The sequence below is a fragment of the Morone saxatilis genome, unplaced genomic scaffold, assembly GCF_004916995.1.
Source record: "Morone saxatilis isolate NCDOM2014 unplaced genomic scaffold, NCSU_SB_2.0 Contig12, whole genome shotgun sequence".
NCBI classification, from domain to species: Eukaryota; Metazoa; Chordata; class Actinopteri; family Moronidae; genus Morone; species Morone saxatilis.
In genome coordinates this window covers 2,305,298-2,326,609 of record NW_023339674.1, presented here as the reverse complement: position 1 = coordinate 2,326,609, position 21,312 = coordinate 2,305,298, and the positions used below count along the sequence as shown (strand labels likewise).

General features: G+C 40.1%; 1 protein-coding gene across 1 annotated transcript in view; it reads left to right on the top strand.

Annotated features, from left to right (window-relative positions):
* Positions 1-21,312, top strand: part of LOC118321978 (adenylate cyclase type 1-like) — a 45,268-nt gene that overhangs the window by 9,066 nt on the left and 14,890 nt on the right. Inside the window, exons 4-11 of the mRNA XM_035653555.1 lie at positions 2,014-2,125; positions 7,348-7,475; positions 9,609-9,767; positions 11,310-11,451; positions 12,645-12,800; positions 17,222-17,416; positions 20,601-20,698; positions 20,872-20,956. Coding sequence (XP_035509448.1) covers positions 2,014-2,125; positions 7,348-7,475; positions 9,609-9,767; positions 11,310-11,451; positions 12,645-12,800; positions 17,222-17,416; positions 20,601-20,698; positions 20,872-20,956 — 1,075 coding nt within the window. The remainder of the gene's footprint in view (positions 1-2,013; positions 2,126-7,347; positions 7,476-9,608; positions 9,768-11,309; positions 11,452-12,644; positions 12,801-17,221; positions 17,417-20,600; positions 20,699-20,871; positions 20,957-21,312) is intronic.

Below are 21,312 nucleotides of genomic sequence, written 5' to 3'. Positions count from 1 at the left end.
TCTGCCCTCCTCTCGCCTTATCCTCCTCACCCACCCCACACTGGCACGACCTGCAGTACAGCGCCATTCAAAGACACATCACACAACAGAGCTCTTGAGTCGAGCAGCAGTCGTGATCCCGGCTTTACATACATCAGGCCCCTGAGCGACTATACTGCGCTGCCAAAAAAGAGCAACTCAGTCACGATGCAGAGGAAGGGCCCTCTTCGTGCAGCTAGAGCTGGGTATCGAACCTTTGAACCTTAGCACTTACTGGGTAAAGACCAAACTGTTGACCTAGCAAAGAGTGTCGAAATACTGGAAGCTGGGACTGACCGTCTGGTTGTTCTCTGATCAGAAATCTCCTGAGTTAAAGCAAAAGTCTGACCATTTTAAACCATTTTATTGAAGCAAACTTCATGTTTAGACCTCTCGTGGGCCGTGTGAATTATGACTCTTGTCCAACAGCAAAAGTAGGGTTAGTGCTACAAAACCTCCCATGGAAGATAATAAAAAGAACTTTAAACAAGTGGCTGCCTCAAGCTAATTAACCTTTATCCATTGTGGAGAAAGATCAGAAAACAAGCATACAAATTGAGCAGGATTCATCATCTGGGACCTTGAATGCAGGGGTGGATCTAGGATGTATTTTAAATCAGGGGCCACAAAGGGGCCAGATGTTACACAGCGGGGGCCGGCTCTATGTTTGTGTGCGCAGTCATAGATCTTAAGTCCCTTCCATGGTTTCTAGTGCAGGTCCAGTCCAATAGTTTCAAGGTAGATTTCTTTGATTTGGATTTCACAGGTGAAATCAATCAAATCACCCAATGAAGTGCTCTGAAGTGAACAAGGGTACTTCAGGGGGAAATCAAATTTCAGCTGGGGCCAATGCCCCCATGGCCCCGCTCTGGATCCACCCGTGAATGAATGTCAGTACAAATTTTCATCCAACAGCAACTTACAGACCTACAAACCCACCAGCACTTACAAACCCAGCCGAGAGCCACTAGTGTGCCTGAAAACAACCAAAAGCAGCCGATTGAGCCTTAAAGTTCATTCTCTCATAATTTTCTCCCAGAGCTTTTAAACGCATCTCACAGTCTTATAGTCCGATAGGCTTGAACAGTTGTCATGGAAATGGCTCATATAGGTCAACTGGAGTATCTCCATCCGCAGAGGAAGACGATAATGTACGATGATAATTCTGGAAAAAGCTATTAGTGAGTTAAAATGGATTATTATTTTATTTAATATGTCAAAATCCTATTCATTAATTTTAGTAGCAGACATTTATAAAGACCCTTCTAGGGACGGGACATTGGAAATTAGCTGTAGCTATAATTTTGAATTTTTTTCTATTTAAACAGAAATAAGTAACTGTTGTTCTGCTGTTTGGAGCGTCAGATCAGAAAATGCATAATTGTGTTATTTTGGGCAAGTAAATGAGAAATAAAGAAGTTTGTTCTTAAGAGTTTTGTTACGTTTTTTTCAATAAAAACACTGTATCTGTGCACTGTAACATTTTGAGTGATACCCAGCTCTACACAGCGCTCCAGCTCTGATGCCTTTACTCCCTTGGGAGCTGGGATTTTTTTTTCTTTTTGGACTGAGAGTCAATAAGATCCATAACACCTTGTTTTGTTGCCATCTGGCCTGCCTCTAAGCAAATGAATGAGGGGCTAAGTAGCTTTCAACACCTTCCTCATCCCCACTACAGCAGCTAGCCAGCAGCAGGCAATTTAGCTCTGTAATTGATTTAGTGGTTGGCCTAAAAGACGCTTTCACTTATCAGGGATTGGATTATGGCACTCGCTGCTTCGGTTTTGATCGCCATTAGCCAATTTCTCGGTGAACTGTGGGTATTTTGTGTCAGAATGGGGAGAAAAATACTAGTCCATGCTGTGCACTTAACACCTCATCTGTTTTTGTGTAGTATGAACTGCAGAGTCCTGGAGAACACAAGGAGGCAAAATATTTAAAATCATCTGTCATGACAAGTTAATAATCTGTCTTCCCTTGTCTCTCTTCTGGCAGCATCCTGTTTGCAGACATTGTGGGTTTCACCAGCTTGGCTTCTCAGTGTACTGCTCAGGAACTGGTCAAGCTGCTCAACGAACTCTTTGGGAAGTTTGATGAGCTGGCTACAGTAAGTGCTCCTCACCTCCTCTGTCATGTCCAGAAAACTTTTTAAGTTAATTCATTCAGTTTTGTCTCGTGTCCTATGTGTCTTGTGATGTTCCTGTTTTATTTTGGTTCCACTTTCCTGTCTGGTCTCTTGTCACTAGTTTACTTTCTCCCTTTTGTCTGTTTGTCCCGTCCTTGGGATGACCTGTCTCCGCCCTGATTGTTTCCACCTGTGCCCTTACACTTGTGTGGTGTATATATATCCGTGCTCCCTTTGTCCTGTGCCAGTTCGTCTGTCCCATGTGTCAGAGAACCAGTGCTTTTATCCATGACACTGCCATTTGTCAGGTCCTTGTTGTTTTGTCCTTTGTTGTTAGAGATTTTCCTGTTGTTTTCTTAGTCGTAGTATTTCCGTCGCCAAAGAGTGATTTTTCTGTTTGTTTTTCTTAGTCCGTAGTATTTCCTCGCAAAGAGTGGTTTTTTTGTTGTAATTATAAAAACCTTTAATTTTTTAACTTTGTCTGTGAGTTGTTGATTTGGGTTCTGGTCCATAGTTCAGTCGTGACTCGTGACATCCTCCACTGCCAACCCCCACAGTTCTCATGCTTCATAAAGAGAATGATGACCTGAAGAAATTATGTGCTCAGTGTGATCAGCCTGCATCAAAATCTCTACTGCGTAACACAGTTTTAGTTAAATGATAATAATTGATGGGCAGAGGTGGGAAGCAACTAGTACTTCATTAGCTTCTTTTACTTTTTACTTTTACCTGACACATATATCTAATATATAATGTATATAAATGTTCCTCTTTGGAAAAAGCATAAAAATCTACATTTAAAACTAGTGTTAACTAGCAGTGGTTTGCCATTACCCGTGTTGTTGTTTACTTATTTACTTATTGTTTTTAAAATCAGACACTGGCTGAGTCTGGCCTAGCATACTGCAAAGTAGATTGATTGTAAAGTATATTTTCATACTGCATACTATAAAGCAGGAGGTACTGCATACTGCATACGTCAGTAGTATGTAGTAGGCAGTTTTCATTACAGCTATTTGTCATATCACCTATTGTTAATGTCAATATGTTGATTATAGCAGCTTTAAATGTAGGTATTAAAGAATTATGACCATGATATGTACTGAGCGAATTACAAACAAACAGACATGTGTTTTTTGGTGCATAAAGTATGTAATGGTAACGTTTCTAAATTACTTAAAACATAGTCTGACTCACAAGAAGTAGACTGTGGGTGTATGATTTCTTTTTGTGTCAGTTTAATCCACTAAAAAGTTATTAAAACTTAACTGAAATGTTGTTGATAACTATTAAATAAGTTATAAATGATCCTGGCCATTCAAATGAATGCAAAAAAAACATCAATATCATGCATTAAAGACAGACTTTCTCTCAGCACCTTTAACTCTGACTGACTTCCAGTGTCCCTTTATGAGCCTGCCATTGGCACCCATTTGTAAGGGCACTGTTGCCACCCAAAACGATTGTGATTGGTGATATTGATATATATATATCATGTATCGGTTTGAGCTCTAGTATATTTCGGTTTTGGTTTCAGTGAGTTCACAAGATGGTGCAACTTATGAAAAGCAAATTGAGTTATTTCAGTTAGCGTACAGTGGGGGCGGGCTGGCTGGAATTGACTCCAAACAGTTGGTCGAGCTCCTGTTTCCGCCTGTTGTTCCTCTGCTACACAAAAAGCCTCCAAGAAAACGAAATGTATTATTTAGTCCTGGAGCTCATTTATTATGCCAGGCCATATATTGATCCAATAGTGAAAGTAAAGCTGGAGAGGCTGACTGACATTAAGGAGGAGGAGGAGGAGGAGGAGGAGGAGGAGGAGATGAAGGAGATGAAGGTCAAGAAGGAGAAGGAACTGGAAGGACGAGAGAGGGAGAGATGAGTGAACCGATTTTTAGACGGAGGGGAGATAAGGGCTGAGGAGGCGGAGTGTTTCTGTGTGTCTGTGTGTCTGTGTGTTTCTGTGTGTCTGTGTGTGAGCACTACTGGGACTACTGCACTTGATAAAGAGTGAGTGTGTGTATGGTAGCATTCACTGTATGTCAGTAAGCCTGTGTAGCGTTGTTCTCAGGGAAAGATAATTATGTGAGTGATAGGTTATCTGCCACCAGACTACTATAATCATATTAATGCTGCATGAGAGACACACACACACACACACACACACACTCAATCAGTTTGTACTGTAGAGATTCAGTGCAGAAACTACCTCAATGTATGCTCATAAACCTGTCCTGATGTTAGGATTGCAACAAGTAATGACAATTCAGTTAATCCCCGTGAATTCTACGCAACCTTGCAAATTAGAACATTAGATCACTGTAGTTTCATTAATTCATATCAGTCACCCCGTGCAAAACATTGAGCTATATGTCACCAAACTAGCTATTTTATTTTTACTTCGATTTGATCAATTATACTAAAGAAAGTGCTACTATTTTGGGGTAAACACACAGTTAAAGGGCCAGTGTACAGGATTTAGTGGCATCTAGGGGTGAAGTTTGAGATTGCAACTGACTGAAAACCGCTGGTGTCTGTATTTGACCACCTGGGAATGAGAACGGGCTGTGTAGGACAAACTATGGTTTGGTTTGTCCGTTCTGGGCTACTGTAGAAAAATGGTGGTTCTATAGAAAGTGAGCGGTGGTGTCTGTAGATAATAACGTCTCATTCAAAGGTAACGAAAACATAACGATTGAACTTATTCAGGTGATTATACACTAATAAAAACATAACTATGAATATTATATTCCATTTCTCCTAAATGTTACACGCTGGACCTTTAAAAGTGACCTTGGATGTGTAAACAGGTAACTTTATAAAGCCATTACATTTCAGAACTGTGTGTTTTTCAGCTCCTAATAGCCAAAAAGAGTCAATTAATGCAGCTTTAAAATCAATAAGAAAAGTCCTCACACAGCTCAAACTGTTGTTACTTTACTCTTTTTTGCAAAAAGTGACTTCCTTGCTTTTGGTTTTCTATGACGATAGTTTAATAATAAATGGCCCAAAAGTAAATTTAAACTATAACAATTTACTATAAAGTAAAACCCTCAGTTACAGCACATTTACACTCAGCCACTCAGTGTGCCACTTGCCTGAACTCTTCTTCTATAAGGCCAAGAGATCTCTTCAGACAGTTTACACACACACATACACATACATATAGGCACACGCAAAAAGTCACATGATCAGCAGGATTATCCCTCTTGAGTTCATTCTGCATCTCAGCAATAAGATACAAGGTGATATGTGGCCTGCTATCAGTGCTCCAGCACTCACAAAGCCATTATATGGAAATCTTGTGATGAGGATATATTGTTTGCGTGTGTTTGTGTGAGAGAGAGAGTGTGTGTGTGTGTGTGTGTGTGTAGCTGCAGCTGCATCCTAATTGAGATTTATACCCTGTCGTGTTAGCGAAGGAGAAATTCACTTTCAAACAGGCTCTGTCACAGCTGTTGAGCCTGCCTCACTGCCGTATGCTACACAACACGTTTATTCCCCGGAGGCTCAAACTAAAGCGTAACCTTAACAGACATATGCCTAACTTAACCCCTGCCTTCATCTTTAAGACAGAAATAAATCAAGGCAAACTGGGGACACCGATTTTGCCCCCAATTAGACAAACTGCCTCCAATCAGCTGGTTTAACATCCCGACTTGTCTCCAAGAACACACACAGATACCTCTCTCTTGAGTCTTGCTGTCAGCTGATAATTTCTTTCTCATTTCTGCACACACACACACACACACACAGTTTCTGTTCCTAGCGCTGGGATAATCATCCACGTTCTGAATTCTCATATCCTCCCACGCCAGAATCTTTCTGCTCCCGTGAGCAGAAAACCAGAGCACCCCGTCTCCTCTCTTCTCATCTCCGCCTCTTACCCTGCAGTTGTCATGAATCCTCTGTATGTGTGTGTGTGTGTGCGTGTGTGTCTGTGTGTTTGTCACTCAGAGGCTGCCTGCAGGCTAAGCTTTGTAGAGTCTACCATTACGATTTTCTGATGACTGTGAGTGATACAGTGCCAAATGGAAACCCTGTGTGTGCGCGACTAAACCGAAGTACCTGTACAGTCTGTCTGCATGCAGCCATGTTGCTGTTTGTGCTCTTCTGCAGGTATGTGTGTGTGTGTGTGTGTGTGTGGTCATGTTGTTTTAAAAGGTGTGTGTGTGTACTGGTATTTGTGTGCGTATCATCGTTGCAGAGTTTGTGCACAATGTGCACTGTGACAAATAGCTGATCTGTCTGGGAATGTGTGGGCGGGATTCTACTTCAAGAGCATGTCGGAGCAATTAGAGTTGGACTCAACTACTAACACACACATGGTTGCACAAATACACACACATCTGATTTACATGAGCAGAGATGAGCATCCGAGGAGTTTCTGTACAGTCGGATCTCGTGTAAAAGTACGCTCTGTCTTTCAGCTGTTCAGTGCAGGAATGCTCTACAGGTACATCCTGATTTCCCACAGTGTCTTCAGTTGTTTGTTTTTGTGAGACGCACAAAACTTTTGATTCTTTCCCCAGAGAGTCATTCAGTTTAGCTTTTTATGAGAATAAGAAAAGGTTTAAAAATAGCAATAGCTCTGATATAATTATTAACTGCTACATATGATGGACAATTAGGTCTGCTGTTACAGTCTGTGCTCTTAAGCTGTGTTTTTAGCAATGTAAATACCACTGGTAAGGGGTTAGTGAGTTTCGAGTCCTAAACAAGTCCTGATGCACCCTCACCAAACATAATGACATTTTAACAGAAAGAACGAAATCAAATTATCTTCAGTATCATTAGTTCTTTGTGCAGCTTGACGGGATGATGTTAGATTGGTTCAAACAAAGTGGAATTTTGGGGAATTAAGGGGGAATTAAGTGTCGACTTGCTGGGAAGTTGTTAACGTAAGTAGATTCAGAAAATAAAGGGAATTAATGGATTTGTGGCATGCTTTTAAATAAGTAATCTTAGGGCTTGGGGGAAGGTAAATACTAATGTTTTTGGCCTGGTCGTCATTGTAAATGAGAATTGGTTCTCAATTGACTTGAGGGCTCAAGTGAAGATCCAAGTCAAGTTGCAAGTGGTTCACCTGTTGTCATGGTAACCAATGGAAACATTTCTCTAGCATGACTGGCATTGTCCATCTGGTGGATGACAGTAGGTCGATTCAGACGATCATCCGTCCATCTCGTTGTGTGTGTCTGCAGGAGAATCACTGCCGGCGGATAAAGATCCTGGGCGACTGTTACTACTGTGTGTCAGGACTGACCCAACCCAAGGCAGACCACGCCCACTGCTGTGTGGAGATGGGACTGGACATGATTGACACGATCGCGTGAGTCACACACACGTACGCCTTCTCTCTAAGATGCATCAGGGCGCCTACACATCTGTGCAGGTTTCATTTCATCTGCATGAACATTCTTGACCTTAAATTATTACTTTTATTATTATTAATTATTAAGTTCGGCCAAAAGTCGAATGGCTAAATGTTATTTTTAAAGCATGTTTTATCTCATAACCCTTAAATATGAGGTGTAAGGTCACCATTTTGTCCCCATTACAGTTTTTTCACTATACTACAAATAACAAATTTCACCTAATATTCACCAAATATTCTTTAATAAAAGATAAATAGCCAGCGCAAAAAAAGTCTGGTAAATGGTAAAAAACATATACTTACTTATATTTAGACTTTAGACTAATAATGTCATACTTCGAAACTGTTTTCATTCACCAATTATTTCCAATTTCTAATAATGTGCCATTTTTTGATTGCTGTTAAGGTACTGTCACTGGATCTCAAATATTTTTTCACAGATGATTTTTCACACTAAAAGCCTAACAGGAAGTGCTGACTTTACCTGTAACTGAAAATAATTAGTGAATAAAAAAGCATTTATGTTAAAAAGAGAAACTGGTGGAATTAGTGCCGTGGAAATGTACATCAAACTGAATGTAGGAGTTAATGTGGAGATGGAGGCAGGTAGTTGTTTTTCTTGGGAGGCCATTGTGTTTGTTCTTTTGTTTTATTGTGGATCTTTTTGTATATTATGTAAATGTTGTATTTTAATTGATCTCAATGGGGCATCCTTGTAAAATAAAGAAAGTTTAACATGGAGGGAGTTTTGAGCTTACATTAAACAGAATTAGGAATAAAAGCCTGTTTCTATTACAATATTCCAAATAAAGGCCTGGTTCTCTCAGCTATAAAAGGTAAATAAATAAAACTTTAATTTATGACACTTTCGCAACCACAAACACACTTGGTGGCACACATGCATACCTCCACCCCTCCCTTCCACAGATATACACACAGAGAGCCTTTACCTCATTTCTTCGTGCCTGCCACGTTCCCTTTCCCCGCTGCTCTATCTGAGTGGATGGATGCTGCTGTAGGAGTCCTTTATCTCAGAGGACAGGTGCTGCCATACACACTCTTCTCTCCGTCTGTCCGTGTGTGTGTGTGTGTGTGTCTGTGTGTGTGTGTGACACATCACTCCTTCAGCCTGATGGGCAGACCGACCACATTTTCTTTGCCGCCACCCTGTAAACATACACACAAACATCATCTGAAGTGTCTGACCTTTCGCTGGTGACGATGAGCTTTGTGTAGTGATTCACTGGAGAGCAGAGGCTTTGGAGAAGTCCCGCTTTATCTCCTTTGACCACAACACGAGGAAGTGAAGGTGGTCTGAACGGCTACCCGTACATGCATAAATATACACACACAGGTGAACATACACGCAGGCAGTCCAGTTCTCATTTTGAGGGATGTAGTACAGGGTTTTTATGTTTTTTCCTACCACTAAATAGGTCAGAAGGTCAGGTTCACCCACAAGAGTTTTAAAAAAACTACTTACAGAGTGCACATCTCTACCTAGGTGTTGCTAATATGTATATGTATCCTGTTCAGCATCAAAATAAGCAAAGTTAAAACCAATTAAAGTGTAAGAATTATTCTCAATCGCAACAATACTATAGTAGAGGTCTACTAACATGCTCTGTTCGTATGCACAAAGGTGCTTTGAGATACCATCTGCATGCTAACATGCTCACAATAAAGATGCTAACACGCTGATGTTTGAGCAGGTATGATGTTTACCTTGTTTACCAACTTAGTTTAAGAAAGTTTAACAAAGTATTGGACAAATTAAGATTTAAACCTGATTATGGATCACAAAAGTCAGACCGATCGATCCTCTGGGGACCATGAATGTCCATCAATCCAGTATTTGTTGAGATGTTTCAGCATTGGATCTACCGGTACCAGTTAACCCCCCTAAACTAATACTTGTTCTTTGATCCATTGCCTAAATGTTCAAAATGTCCTAAATGTTTTTTGAAATCCGGCTAACAAACACACAGAGGAATGAATCATTACCTCCTTGATGGAGGTTCAATCTTCTCAGTTTTGTTTCAACAGTTTTAGAGATTAACTTTCTCCCCCCATCCCACCCTCCTGCAGGTCGGTGGTGGAGGCGACGGAGGTGGATCTGAACATGCGTGTTGGTCTGCACACAGGGCGGGTGCTGTGCGGCGTGCTGGGCCTCAGGAAATGGCAGTATGACGTCTGGTCAAACGATGTCACACTGGCAAATGTGATGGAGGCCGGAGGGCTGCCTGGGTCAGTGCTGACTGTTACACCCACTCAGACTGGACTCTGAGCGGTCACGGTGCAAACACACACACACACAGTGCACACAGTATCCCAGCAACAGAGATTCAGCTGTATAATGTGTGCATCCAATCACAGCAGTAACCGATAGATAAATGTATTCTTTATGCATATGTATTTTTATAGATTTATTGATAAAACATGATGTATGACAAATCCACTGAAAAGACAACTGACGCTGGCCGTATTATGATACAGCATCTCTATTACGAGTCTTATAATTGGGAGATTTATATCTAACACTTATGAGATCTGTATCTCCTAATTATAAAGATATAAAGTTTTCTCAATTATATATATAGACAATTAGATCCAAATCCAGATGCTTTAATTACAGAGTTAAATATGGTTGTGAACGAGGCAGTAGGGATGTCTTGTTCTTATCATGAAGCATCTTGTAACTGTAAGATATTTTTATGTAATTATGAGACATAGAAGTTAGAATGTAATGTGATTTAATAAAAAAACACGTAAATGAGTCATAACACTGCATTAGCAGGACATATACTTTATTTCTTCATCATGATAAATGTGGAGAGTGTAGTTTATAGAGCCTTATGGACCAATGTTTGAGGCCAATTGAGTTACAATAATCCAAAATCAGTAAATCAAGTATTACATGTCTACTTAAGTTGGCTGCAGAAGCCTTATTAGTTAAAAACGTCTCATTCTAAGGTAACAAAAAGTTCCTATATTCAGGTGATTATACACTAATGAAAACAATACTTCACTGAATTTTTATACATAATCAGATCCTCCTAAATGTTACACCCAGAAGGATAGAGGGTGATATAATATTTCTACATACCAAGCAGCTAAATTTGGTAGCCAAAGGAAATTTTTGGTGGCCCAATTGTAAACGTATGTAAAAATAAGCAGAGGCTAGTTTAGGCACACACCGCAGTACTTCCTTAGATGTGTCATATTCTCTGTCTGTGTCTATGTCTCATATATATATAAGGTTTGGCTGCACATTAGCATGAATTAATTGTTGGTCCTTTAATGCAATTTCTTAATAACAGTAAAAAGGATCAAATATAACACTATCCTTTAAGAAGTCACCTTATCTCAAATTCTGTCTTAAAAAGTTAGTTGGATTTAATTATTTTGTTTTGATGCAGTTTCGTGGATTTACTTAAAAAAAGGACAGTAACAGCAGCTTGGAATAAGGCCGAACCCGAGTTTTAAATTGATGTCACTTTATTCAAGAAAACTCATATACAGTAACAAGCTGATTTGCAGTTAAAAAGCAGTGAAATGAGGTCACCTCCTTGGCTCAATTTGGTCTTGTTTCAAGTGAAGTAATAAGATTTTAGAACTCGTTACCAGATTGAATGAGTCGTTAGGATGAAAATTTCGTTGCTGTGAAGAATTTAGAGCGAGCCGAGGGGCTATTAGGCCGATAAAAATAATGAGGGGGATAATGATTTGAGACCTTAGCGCCTTTTATCACTAACTGCCTTGCGTCCTCTGCTCTGCTTGTGCTCTCAGCAAGGTGCACATCACAAGGACCACCCTGGAGTGTTTGAACGGAGACTACGAGGTGGAACCGGGCTTCGGCCACGAGAGACATGCCTTCCTTCAGAAACATCACATAGAGACATATTTCATCGTTCCATCACACAGACGCAAAGTACGTCAGAATAGTTTCTCTTCTGCATTTTCCTCTCTCTCTCTCTCTCTCGTCTCTCTCTCTCTTTCTCTCTCACCAGCGTGCAACTCAAGAGGTGACACATCTATCAGCGTTATAATAGTTAATCCTCCGGGTTGCCGAGAGGGAGGTAGGCCATGTGTTAAGCTGGCATACACACGGCTAGTATCACTATCTCGCATCAACTGTACATATGAACCAGAGTGTATGTCTGCTCTTTAAATCCGCAGCTAAAAGCTTGCGCACTGTGTTTGTGTGAGCATGAACAAACACACACACATAAACTCTTCACATATCCGTGTTTTCTAACGTTACTGTAAAAATCCCACTCAGGCTCAAGCCTACTTCCTTTCCATGAATGAAACAATTCTCCAAAGTCTTTTAAGGGATGTCGTCCTTGTCCTCCTCATTCTTGACAGGTTTATTATTCAAGAAACTGGATTTTGGTCCTCAGAATAATAAACTGAAAGATTGTAGGTAAAAAGAGATTAGAAATGAGTTTTAAAGTTTCATTTTAGAACATAACTGCATATATTGAATTATCTGGAAGGCTTCAGAGAGTGGAAATTAATCTCATTTAGCACCACAAAAGAACAAAAATGTCCACTTGTCCAACCTCATTAGTTCATAAAGTAAAGAACAAACGTTAAAGTACAATAAAGTTATAATAATAATAATAATAATAATAATAATAATAATAATAATAATAATACTGATTCATCTTCTTTAAATATTTTAATTGGTGTGTTTTTATTAGTTATACACATTTCTGACCAGTTTTAACCAACCATTTTTTAGATGTATTAAGTTTTAGTATGATTTGTTGGCTTTATTAGATAAAAAACAAACTCTCTCCTGATTGGAGAAACTGGGAACGGGACACCAGAAAATATATTCTTTATTGTCTGCAGAAGAGAGGAGACTGGAAGAGCCATGTTGCTGACTGACAGTGATGGCAGTCAGAGTGCGGAGCTGTTTAACACTTTCTTTAACTAATTTAGAAAGATGAAGAAAGAACAGCCTGTTTGTAGTTTTCAGCCTCAAATATACTATAACTGTTTGAATGATCTGTTACATTTACAGTATATCAGGAGCAGAATTTATGTACCTCTCAGTAGCCTCTAGTTCTTCCTCTCTTTACTGTTCATCTCATTCTCTTTTGTCCTCACTTCCAGATCTTTCCAGGTCTCATTCTGTCAGACATCAAACCAGCCAAGAGGATGAAGTTCAAGACAGTGTGCTACCTGCTGGTGCAGCTGATGCACTGTCGGAAGATGTTCAAGGCCGAGATCCCCTTCTCCAACGTCATGAACTGTGAGGACGACGACAAGGTGCTGAACATGTGTGAAATAATAATGTCGACATGCATGTGTGTACCACTACTGTACAGAATCAGTATGAATATTTCCGGGTTAGCTAATAGGAAAAATCCTTTTAGTGGGTTTGTAAATGTCCATTTGTGATGGAGTGAAATCCTGCTTGGATTCATAATCGGCCACACACACACACACACACATATACACACACAGGCACTATAATCTGGATTTCTAGATTTCGCAGCATCATAAGTCCTACAGTACAGTGCATTACAACTACTTGTTGAAAAGTAAGCCTGTGGAATAGATATTATGAGCAACTTGTGACACAAACTCACTGCTCTTAAGCTCTCTCAGTGTGTGTCTACACATGTGGATACTGTATGTGTTGACGTGTGTGTAACATGAATTTGAGCTTGTTCACCTTTGTTCTCGTTATTTTAAATCGTTGTGACGCAGCGGTGAGTCAGTCACAGTGCTGCCGGTTCGTTACGAGGTCGGGCGGCTGGGCTGGCGGTCAGATGGCGTTTGCTGATTGATGATTGGTATAGTGACATCACAGGGTCTAGCTGTCAGAAATAGCCTGCTGGCGGTAATCTGCCCGACTGTGTGAGCTCCGACCGGGCATTAGTACTTCATGATTCTGATGAGGTTGCATTATGACTGCTGGTAATCACCCGCAGCCTGGTATCATCTCCTCTAATAGCATTAGCCACATTGTTACATGATTATCCAAGGTGCCAAAATCCTAGCATTGTGACATAGTTTTTATATTTTATAATGGAATTATGACACTGCAAATAGTCAGTGCTGCTACTTTCTAGTGAATGCAGGTGCTTGTGGTGTAAATATAGAAAGTGACGGTCAAAATAAACCTGTTTCCATAGGAGGAAAAACAGTTTGATGTACAGTGAGTGGTAAAGTTCAATCAGGAAGCTTCTGGATGGAGAGCTTAAATTTCTCTTAGCACCTTAGCATCATTTGTGCAAATTAATTATTGTGTTTGAGTCCTATCTGTTGCCCTTTGCTACGTCTCTCTCCACCTCTCCTGTCTATCTTGAGCTGTCCTTTATATAAAAAGAAAAAAAGGTCCAAAAATAATTAATAAGCTCAAATATCAACATTGAGGTGAAAGTGTCTCTTGTACAAATGAGCTTGTTTCAGGACGTGAAACAAAAGTGCTGCAATCAACTTTGTCTTGTTTCAAAATATTAATTATAATAATAAACTTTATTTATATTTATGAAGTGCTTTACAGGGTAAAAACAACACAAACAACAGGAATCATGGAGGTTTTAATCATAAACACACTAAAAGCGATAGCATTATCTTCAATAAACAATATATACAGTAGAATACGCAGTACGCATCAAACACTGTAAAACACAATAAATAAAAATGAGAGATAAAACCGTAGTGTATAAAGTTAAGATAGAAGGAAAGACTATATTATATTAGATTAAATTATATTACATTATATTATATAGAGACTGAATTGTACAGAATTCCTGAAACAAGGGAAATGACACCAAAATTTCATTACATTACTTGTTAAGATGAATGTAGCGTAGCATAGGAGCAGAATTATATTACAAACTTTATGTTACTACCAGTGAGACTGGATGATTAAAAGAGAGAGTGACTGTTTTTAATCTTATTTTGTAGAGGCAGGTGTAAATTTGAGGAATACTATTTATAATACTGCAGTGTAGCTGTAAAACTGAACTGACTGACAACCTGTCTAATTATACAGTTCAGACTGTATAATGGCTACAAATCTGAATGTACAGTTTGTTGCAGGGATAATTCTGGTTATTTCCAATTTGGGAAATCTTATTAGTTTATGAGAGACATCATGAACAGCATCTCCCCTGCAGGACCTATGCAAACATCCATCAAACCCAGAAAGCAATTACTGTAAAACACACTTTCTGCCTGTGTTCTGATTAACTGCTGCCTCAAACTTCAGTGTGCCATGGCATTAATATTACATTAACTAGCAGCCGGCAAATAGAAGCTATACCATCAGACGGTAAAGTAGACTTCACTTCACCACCAACAGGTCAAACTGTACACTCAAGTTCATAAGATAGATATAAAATTGCTGAATTCATGTGAGCTTTATTTGTAGTTTTAGCATATTATATGTGTATATATATATATATATATATACCCCCCTTTATAAATCAGAGAAAATCAGATAAAACTGTTTTTATTGTGTAATACAACATTCAAGCTGCTGTAATGCATTATTGATAGAAATGTACAGTTATTTTACCAGATGAAATACATTATACTGAGATCCAACCTTTTCAGATGTTTTTCTGAATAAACATATGGTAGATATTGATTGTAGTGATGGAAGTAGCTTGTTCCAAAGAGATGGTCGTCTGTATTTCAATGAATATTGATTAAGGGAAGAACGAAAATATGGATGATGAAAATCATTAGGATTTAGGATTTAGGATTTAGGATCCTGTCTGAGGATTGTGTAAAGAAAAGTGTGATATATGTTCACATTAAAAACTGATAGAAGTTTGTGTTTTCTGAAGGGAGGAGTAGATGAGTCACATCTTTTAGCGCAGATAATTCAATTTCTTTTGGATTAGCAAAATCTTATTGAGACGAGTGGGACATGTGGCGGCCCAAACTGTATTACAATACATAATATGAGGACAAAGAGACAAAGTGCAGCTTATTTAAAAAGCAACCCAGAATAAGTTAAGTTAAATATACTCACATACTGTCCACAAATAATGTCCACAAATAATGTAAAAAGGGTGCTGAAGCTAGCATTTTTAGCATGCTTCTGTTGTCCTGGCAGTCACTGCATCCATCTCACGTTGCTGTTCGTATTCTTTCACTACGTAGTTACCAATAAACAATCAATACTTCTTTAAGGATGTCATCTCTGTCAGAATGGCAGGAGATGTTAAAATGAGTTTTGCTGTTTTGCAGGTGAACATTAGTTGATTTGTACTGGCTTCAATCAGTGACTGAGCCCTCATTGGCTTTTACCATAACGAACACAGGTGTATCTGATAACATTAATCATGAATAAATTGTGTTTCGGTTAACCAATCCCAGGGCTCTGCTAATGTTTATGCTGGCTCTCTGGGACACTTAAATGAAACAGAACCATTATTAATGTTATTAATTACGCCTGGGCTTTTGCAGTGTCAGCTGTGAAAAACAGTCAGATGATGTACCGATTATAAATTGTAGATAAATTATAATGCATCTACAATTAGGACCTTTGTATCCTCTTCCAACCAGAAAAATGTTGTCCATGTGCTAATATCCTAACTTGATTATAGCAACATTGAAATCTCCCAGACTCACATTTCCCATCCGAGCTGTGCAGATGTAAGAAATGACATCGTACACACGTTCTTGCCTCCGTGCACCTCTATGTATCCTCTGATCATGGATTGTATGCATTTACCTCAAATACATTTAAAGATGCACATTTAGAGCATCAGCAGCCAAAACAATGGGACAGAAACAAAACAAAACTCACCAAAGCTGTCTTTTCAGAGTCTTTCCAACAATCATCAACATTGGTTTGGTCAAATAAACCCTAAATTATCTGAGTTAGATGAAAAAATATTCTTATAAAGGGCTGCAATGGTAACGTTAATCTTTGGGGACAAATGTGCTGTCAGAATCTGTCCTTTAAAGTTCCTGTAGTTGCCACTGATCAGATTGTTATTCTCAGTGTCTGACAGCATTATGGAAAGGACCCCTACAAAGATAGACCTTTAGTTTAACCAGAGACAGCCTTAATATCACTATCACTCTCCCCACCAGACTCCAGAGACAAAAACAGTAATAGTAGTGTATCTCCACAGATTCATCGTAACCTTCATTCAAAGTAGACAGTAAACCTTTGTTAGTCTTTCCACCTGTTCCAATAACCATAAACTCTTAATTCACCGATGTAAAATAATTATAAAACAGCCAGTTTCAGTCAGCAGCAGACGCGCTATGGAAAAAACCACAAGAGAGCTGCGATACAATTGTTTGCTGCCATATTAATGTTTTAAATCTCATATATATAATAATACCTTTATGGTACACGTGTGCATCGACAAACTTGTTTTAGATAACAATTTTTGCTACTAACTCTCAGCCAAATTTAACATTTGTGGTAACGAGGCATAAAGTTTTCTGTCTGTAATTCATTAAACAATTAAGTTTTAAGGTGTATAATGACAGCTGCAGCCTCACAGGGCCAGGATGTAGACTTTGTGCATCTTGTTTCCACTGATGTTCATAATCTTAGAACAAAATCTTGCAATGCTAAATGCTGAAATCACAACTCTCTGCATTGGTACGGTTTAACATCAGTTGGGAACCAGTGGACTTTAACACATCAGACAGGCTGACCTCTGCAGAGACTGATTGTGTTGTCTTTTTTTTTGCCGTCTCGACAGCGGAGAGCCCTGCGAACCGCGACGGAGAAGCTGAGGAATCGGACATCCTTTTCAGCCCCAGCCGTGCAGCAGTCGCCGGGAACACGAGTCAACCGCTACATCGGGCGGCTCATCGAGGCGCGGCAGACCGAGTCCGAGACATCAGACCTCAACTACATCACCCTGTTCTACAGGAGCAGAGACAGGGAGCGTAGGGTGAGGACACACACACACACACACACACAGGAGCCAGAAACTTGTGTTTATATTTACCAAAGGACACAAAATGTAACAAATATATACTTTTCCTCATTACACATAAGGTGACCTGCTTCGTGACTGCATCTTCTCCCTCCCCTCTGTCTTATTCTCTCACATACACACCCTACACAGTCTCTAATTCTCTTTCTCCCCTTTCTCCCTCTCTCCCACGCCTGTTGTCTATGATGTTGTGTGTGTGTGTGTGTGTGTGTGTGTATGAGGAATCCACCCACCCTCCCAGGAGGGGGTGCAGATAATGATTTAGGAACGTCTGAGCGCCACACGTGATATCTTTCTCCTATGTGTGCGTGGGTAGAGCCATAAAGGAGGAGACACAGAACAGGGACTGGTTTGTGTGTGTGTGTCAGTGTCTGTGTGCAATCTAGATATCCAAACTATTAGCAGAAGAATTAAAACCCTGTACACAGTAAAAGTAATTAATTATTATTCATTTTAACATATTGAGAAGTCAGGAAAATGCCACCAACAGGGGAAAAAATGAAGAGACAAATTGGTATAAAGTGTTTATTTACTCCCACACAGCTACAGTAAAAAGATTTCCTTCATAGGATGCTTGTAGAGTTCAGGACGCTGCTGTTGTTCCAGAAGTTTAGCTCTTCTTTGCTTCAAGATGAGTGAACCTGAAGAATCGAGATTCATTTAATGTCATTTACTCAGAATAAAAATCTTTTATCTAATGCAGTAATACAGAATACCATGTGGCAAGTTCTGAACTCATGCAACATAAATACAACAAACTTAATGTCATGTATTGTCCAGTGCAGCGCAGTTTGGTCCCGCTGACTTTATCCTTTCTCATTTTCTCAGGGAGGTCAGTCGGTAGTTGGCTTGGTTGGTCCGTTGGCTCGACTGTTGGTCCGTAAAATATTTTGACAGCCAATGGATGGATTTGTCTCATTTAGGAAGACCCATCTCATCTCTTCTTTTTAGCGCTGTGCCGGTGCTGGAGAAAGGTTTCAACCTGACTTCGCCAGACGGTTTGTTACAGAACCATCTGGGAAGTCGTCATTGGAAACTGTTTGGAAAAGAGCAGGCACTTTCAAAAAAGACTCAGCAGGTGACTGGATGGACCATCTGTCTATTTCCAACAATCAGATTAATGTAGTCAAAACTTTTACCGGAGCCAGTAGCCAGGGCTAAGAAAAAATAAAAACGCTCTAGTTCAGATGTAACTAATGCCAGCCTCTATGGGAACCACCATGTGTGCTGCGTCACACCTAGCACCCACCCCTGTAACTATCAGTACTTCCTCAAAGGACGCTGACTGGTGCGGTACTCTTGTAGTCTGGCCACAAGTTCAACTGACCTCGTAAGGTTAGAAAGGTTTGGCTGAATCCATTATCACTCTGCTATAGGGTAGAACAAAATCTTTTATTTGTTTAATAAATCGTCTTGGGCAAGTGCTAAGCTCAGGAAGCAGCGACGGTGCGACGTTGTCCTTACAAAATAGTTTTGAGGAAGACTTGTTTTGGTGGAGCATTTGCACGTGGCGAGCCCTGGCAATAAAATGGCTAAATCCAGAAAATCACAGAAAAACCAAGCCACCCTGCCATTTTCAGTGCATAGGTTGACTACATGGCTCTGAAAACAGTAACATACAGATAGACTCGACCAATGGCTAGATGGATTGATTTGCAACGAAACGATGAAACAAAGACATTCATGGTTAATTTTACAACATTTCATGTTTCATAAGTTCATGTCAAGATTACTGCACAGCTTTTCTTACCTTTGTGATCAGTGCCTTTAATCTGGGACGATGACAGTTGATTCAGGATTGGAGGGTTCCCATCCTTCTATCCCTTTGGTTAGCTACTTAAGTGAGTCATTGCCCCAAGCGAAAGAGTTAAGTATCTCTCGGTTTTGTTCACAAGGCTAAGATGAAGTGTGAGAACAGCAGGTGGAATTTGGTCCCTCGGGTGGGTTATGCTTGAGGCTGAGGCTGAACTTGAAGCTTTTTCATCTGTGTTTCATGATATTTGACATCATGGATGCAAGCAGGTGAAATTAACTTACTTTGTGGAATATCTAAGCTGAGGGGTTTTAGGGGGAATGGTAAGGGATAAGGAGATGGTCAGAGTGAACTGCTGCTTCTACACAGCTGAGGGTGCCAGTTCAGGTTTATCGGGCATCTTTGGAGGTATTCTGGACATGTCAAACTGTAAGGACACCCAAACCCAGGACATTCTGGAAGGATTCTGTATCCCAACAAGTTCGGTCTTTTACAAACACACAGGCTTGCATAGTTGGTTGCTTTAGGGAGACAATAAAGATGTTATGGACTATCTTTCCATTTTCCCTGCAGTGAAACAGTCAGCATATTTGGTAGTTCAATTCAGTGGTACAAAACCAAGGTAGTAGCTTCTGTAGCTAAGGTTGCTATTATGGTTCTCCTTAGATTAATGAAAATGTCTCTGTAGGTCTACACACAGAGAACGGTGGTATGGGTAACATCACATGTATCACAGCGTTTTGCAGAGGAGCTGACGTGCATACCTCCAAAATCTCCACCACGATGTTTGTGGAGCTGAGTGTCAAAGAAGATGATTATTTGATCTGACTGCTGATAGTAATTGTGTTCGAAATGGAAAACACACTGAAATGTTATTCACCAAAATTCGTGCAAATATAAAAGAAAGTATCACACCAGCTGTGACGCCTGTCAACGTGCGTCTTGCACAGTGCGACGCTATAGCATTGACAGAATCTGCCCACAGACGAGCAGACATACATCTGAACACCTGGCAAAGTGCTTAAAACCACTTCTCTGGTAGTTCTCACTACACTAGGTTGGTCCAGGACCACATTTTGCCACGATGTTACACACAGAGTTTCAAGGTGTAGACAATACCAGGCCTTGCTGTCACATCACAACCTTGCAACTGTTTTCCATGCATATTTACTGCAGCCAGACTGTTCAAGTCTTAATGCAAATGCTTAAGAGAGCTCAACCAGCACCTACACTCAAAATAATGGTCTTACACAATGTCACACCTGTGCGTCTGGTGTGAAAGCAGGGTGAGCATCTCTTACCTGCTCCTAAGCTCAGATAAAGATCTGGAAGGATAGATGAATGCCTCCTATGTTGACATTTTCTCTCTGCTTTGTCCTTTCTTAGTATCACCAGGTGTATGACGACCATTTCATCAGTGCGGTGGTTCTCTCCCTGATCCTCGCTGCTCTCTTTGGCCTTATCTATTTGCTAATGATCCCACAGTATGTACACACACACACACTCTTCCACATTTGCAGCTTGTCCATTCGTGTTACGTAATTGGATGGATCTTGCTAGGGTGTAGTGAGACAATTAGAGAGGAAGGTGTTTTCACTGCAGTCAGTGGAAAACTGGGGAAGCCCTTCTCACTCAGATCTCTCCGCTCTCCTCTCAGGGGGATGCTGGTGCTGCTGCTGCTGGTGCTGTGTGTGTGTTTCCACGTGGCCTGTGTCATGTACCTGCATCTCACCAGTGTTCAGGTAGGACTCCCAGACCTCCTCCTACAGGATTGGGCTCAGAAACCTGACTCCTCTGCATAGAGGGTATGCAGTGATGCTACTTTTTCACATGATACACCCCTCTTTGACACAGCTGAGTGGTAAAACAGAGCATCAGGTGGCTGCTCTGAATGATTAGAGCTGTAATCCTGGAAAGAAAACAAATTAATATTTTGAAAACAAATGGGACTCTACAATGATTTGCATGATGTAGTGGACAGTCAATGCATGAATGGTGGACGTTGACATGTTTCCTTGCACATAAATGAGTATTGCAGTAAGACATCATTACCCTAGGGCTGCAACTAATGTTAATTTTCTTTATTGATTAATGTACC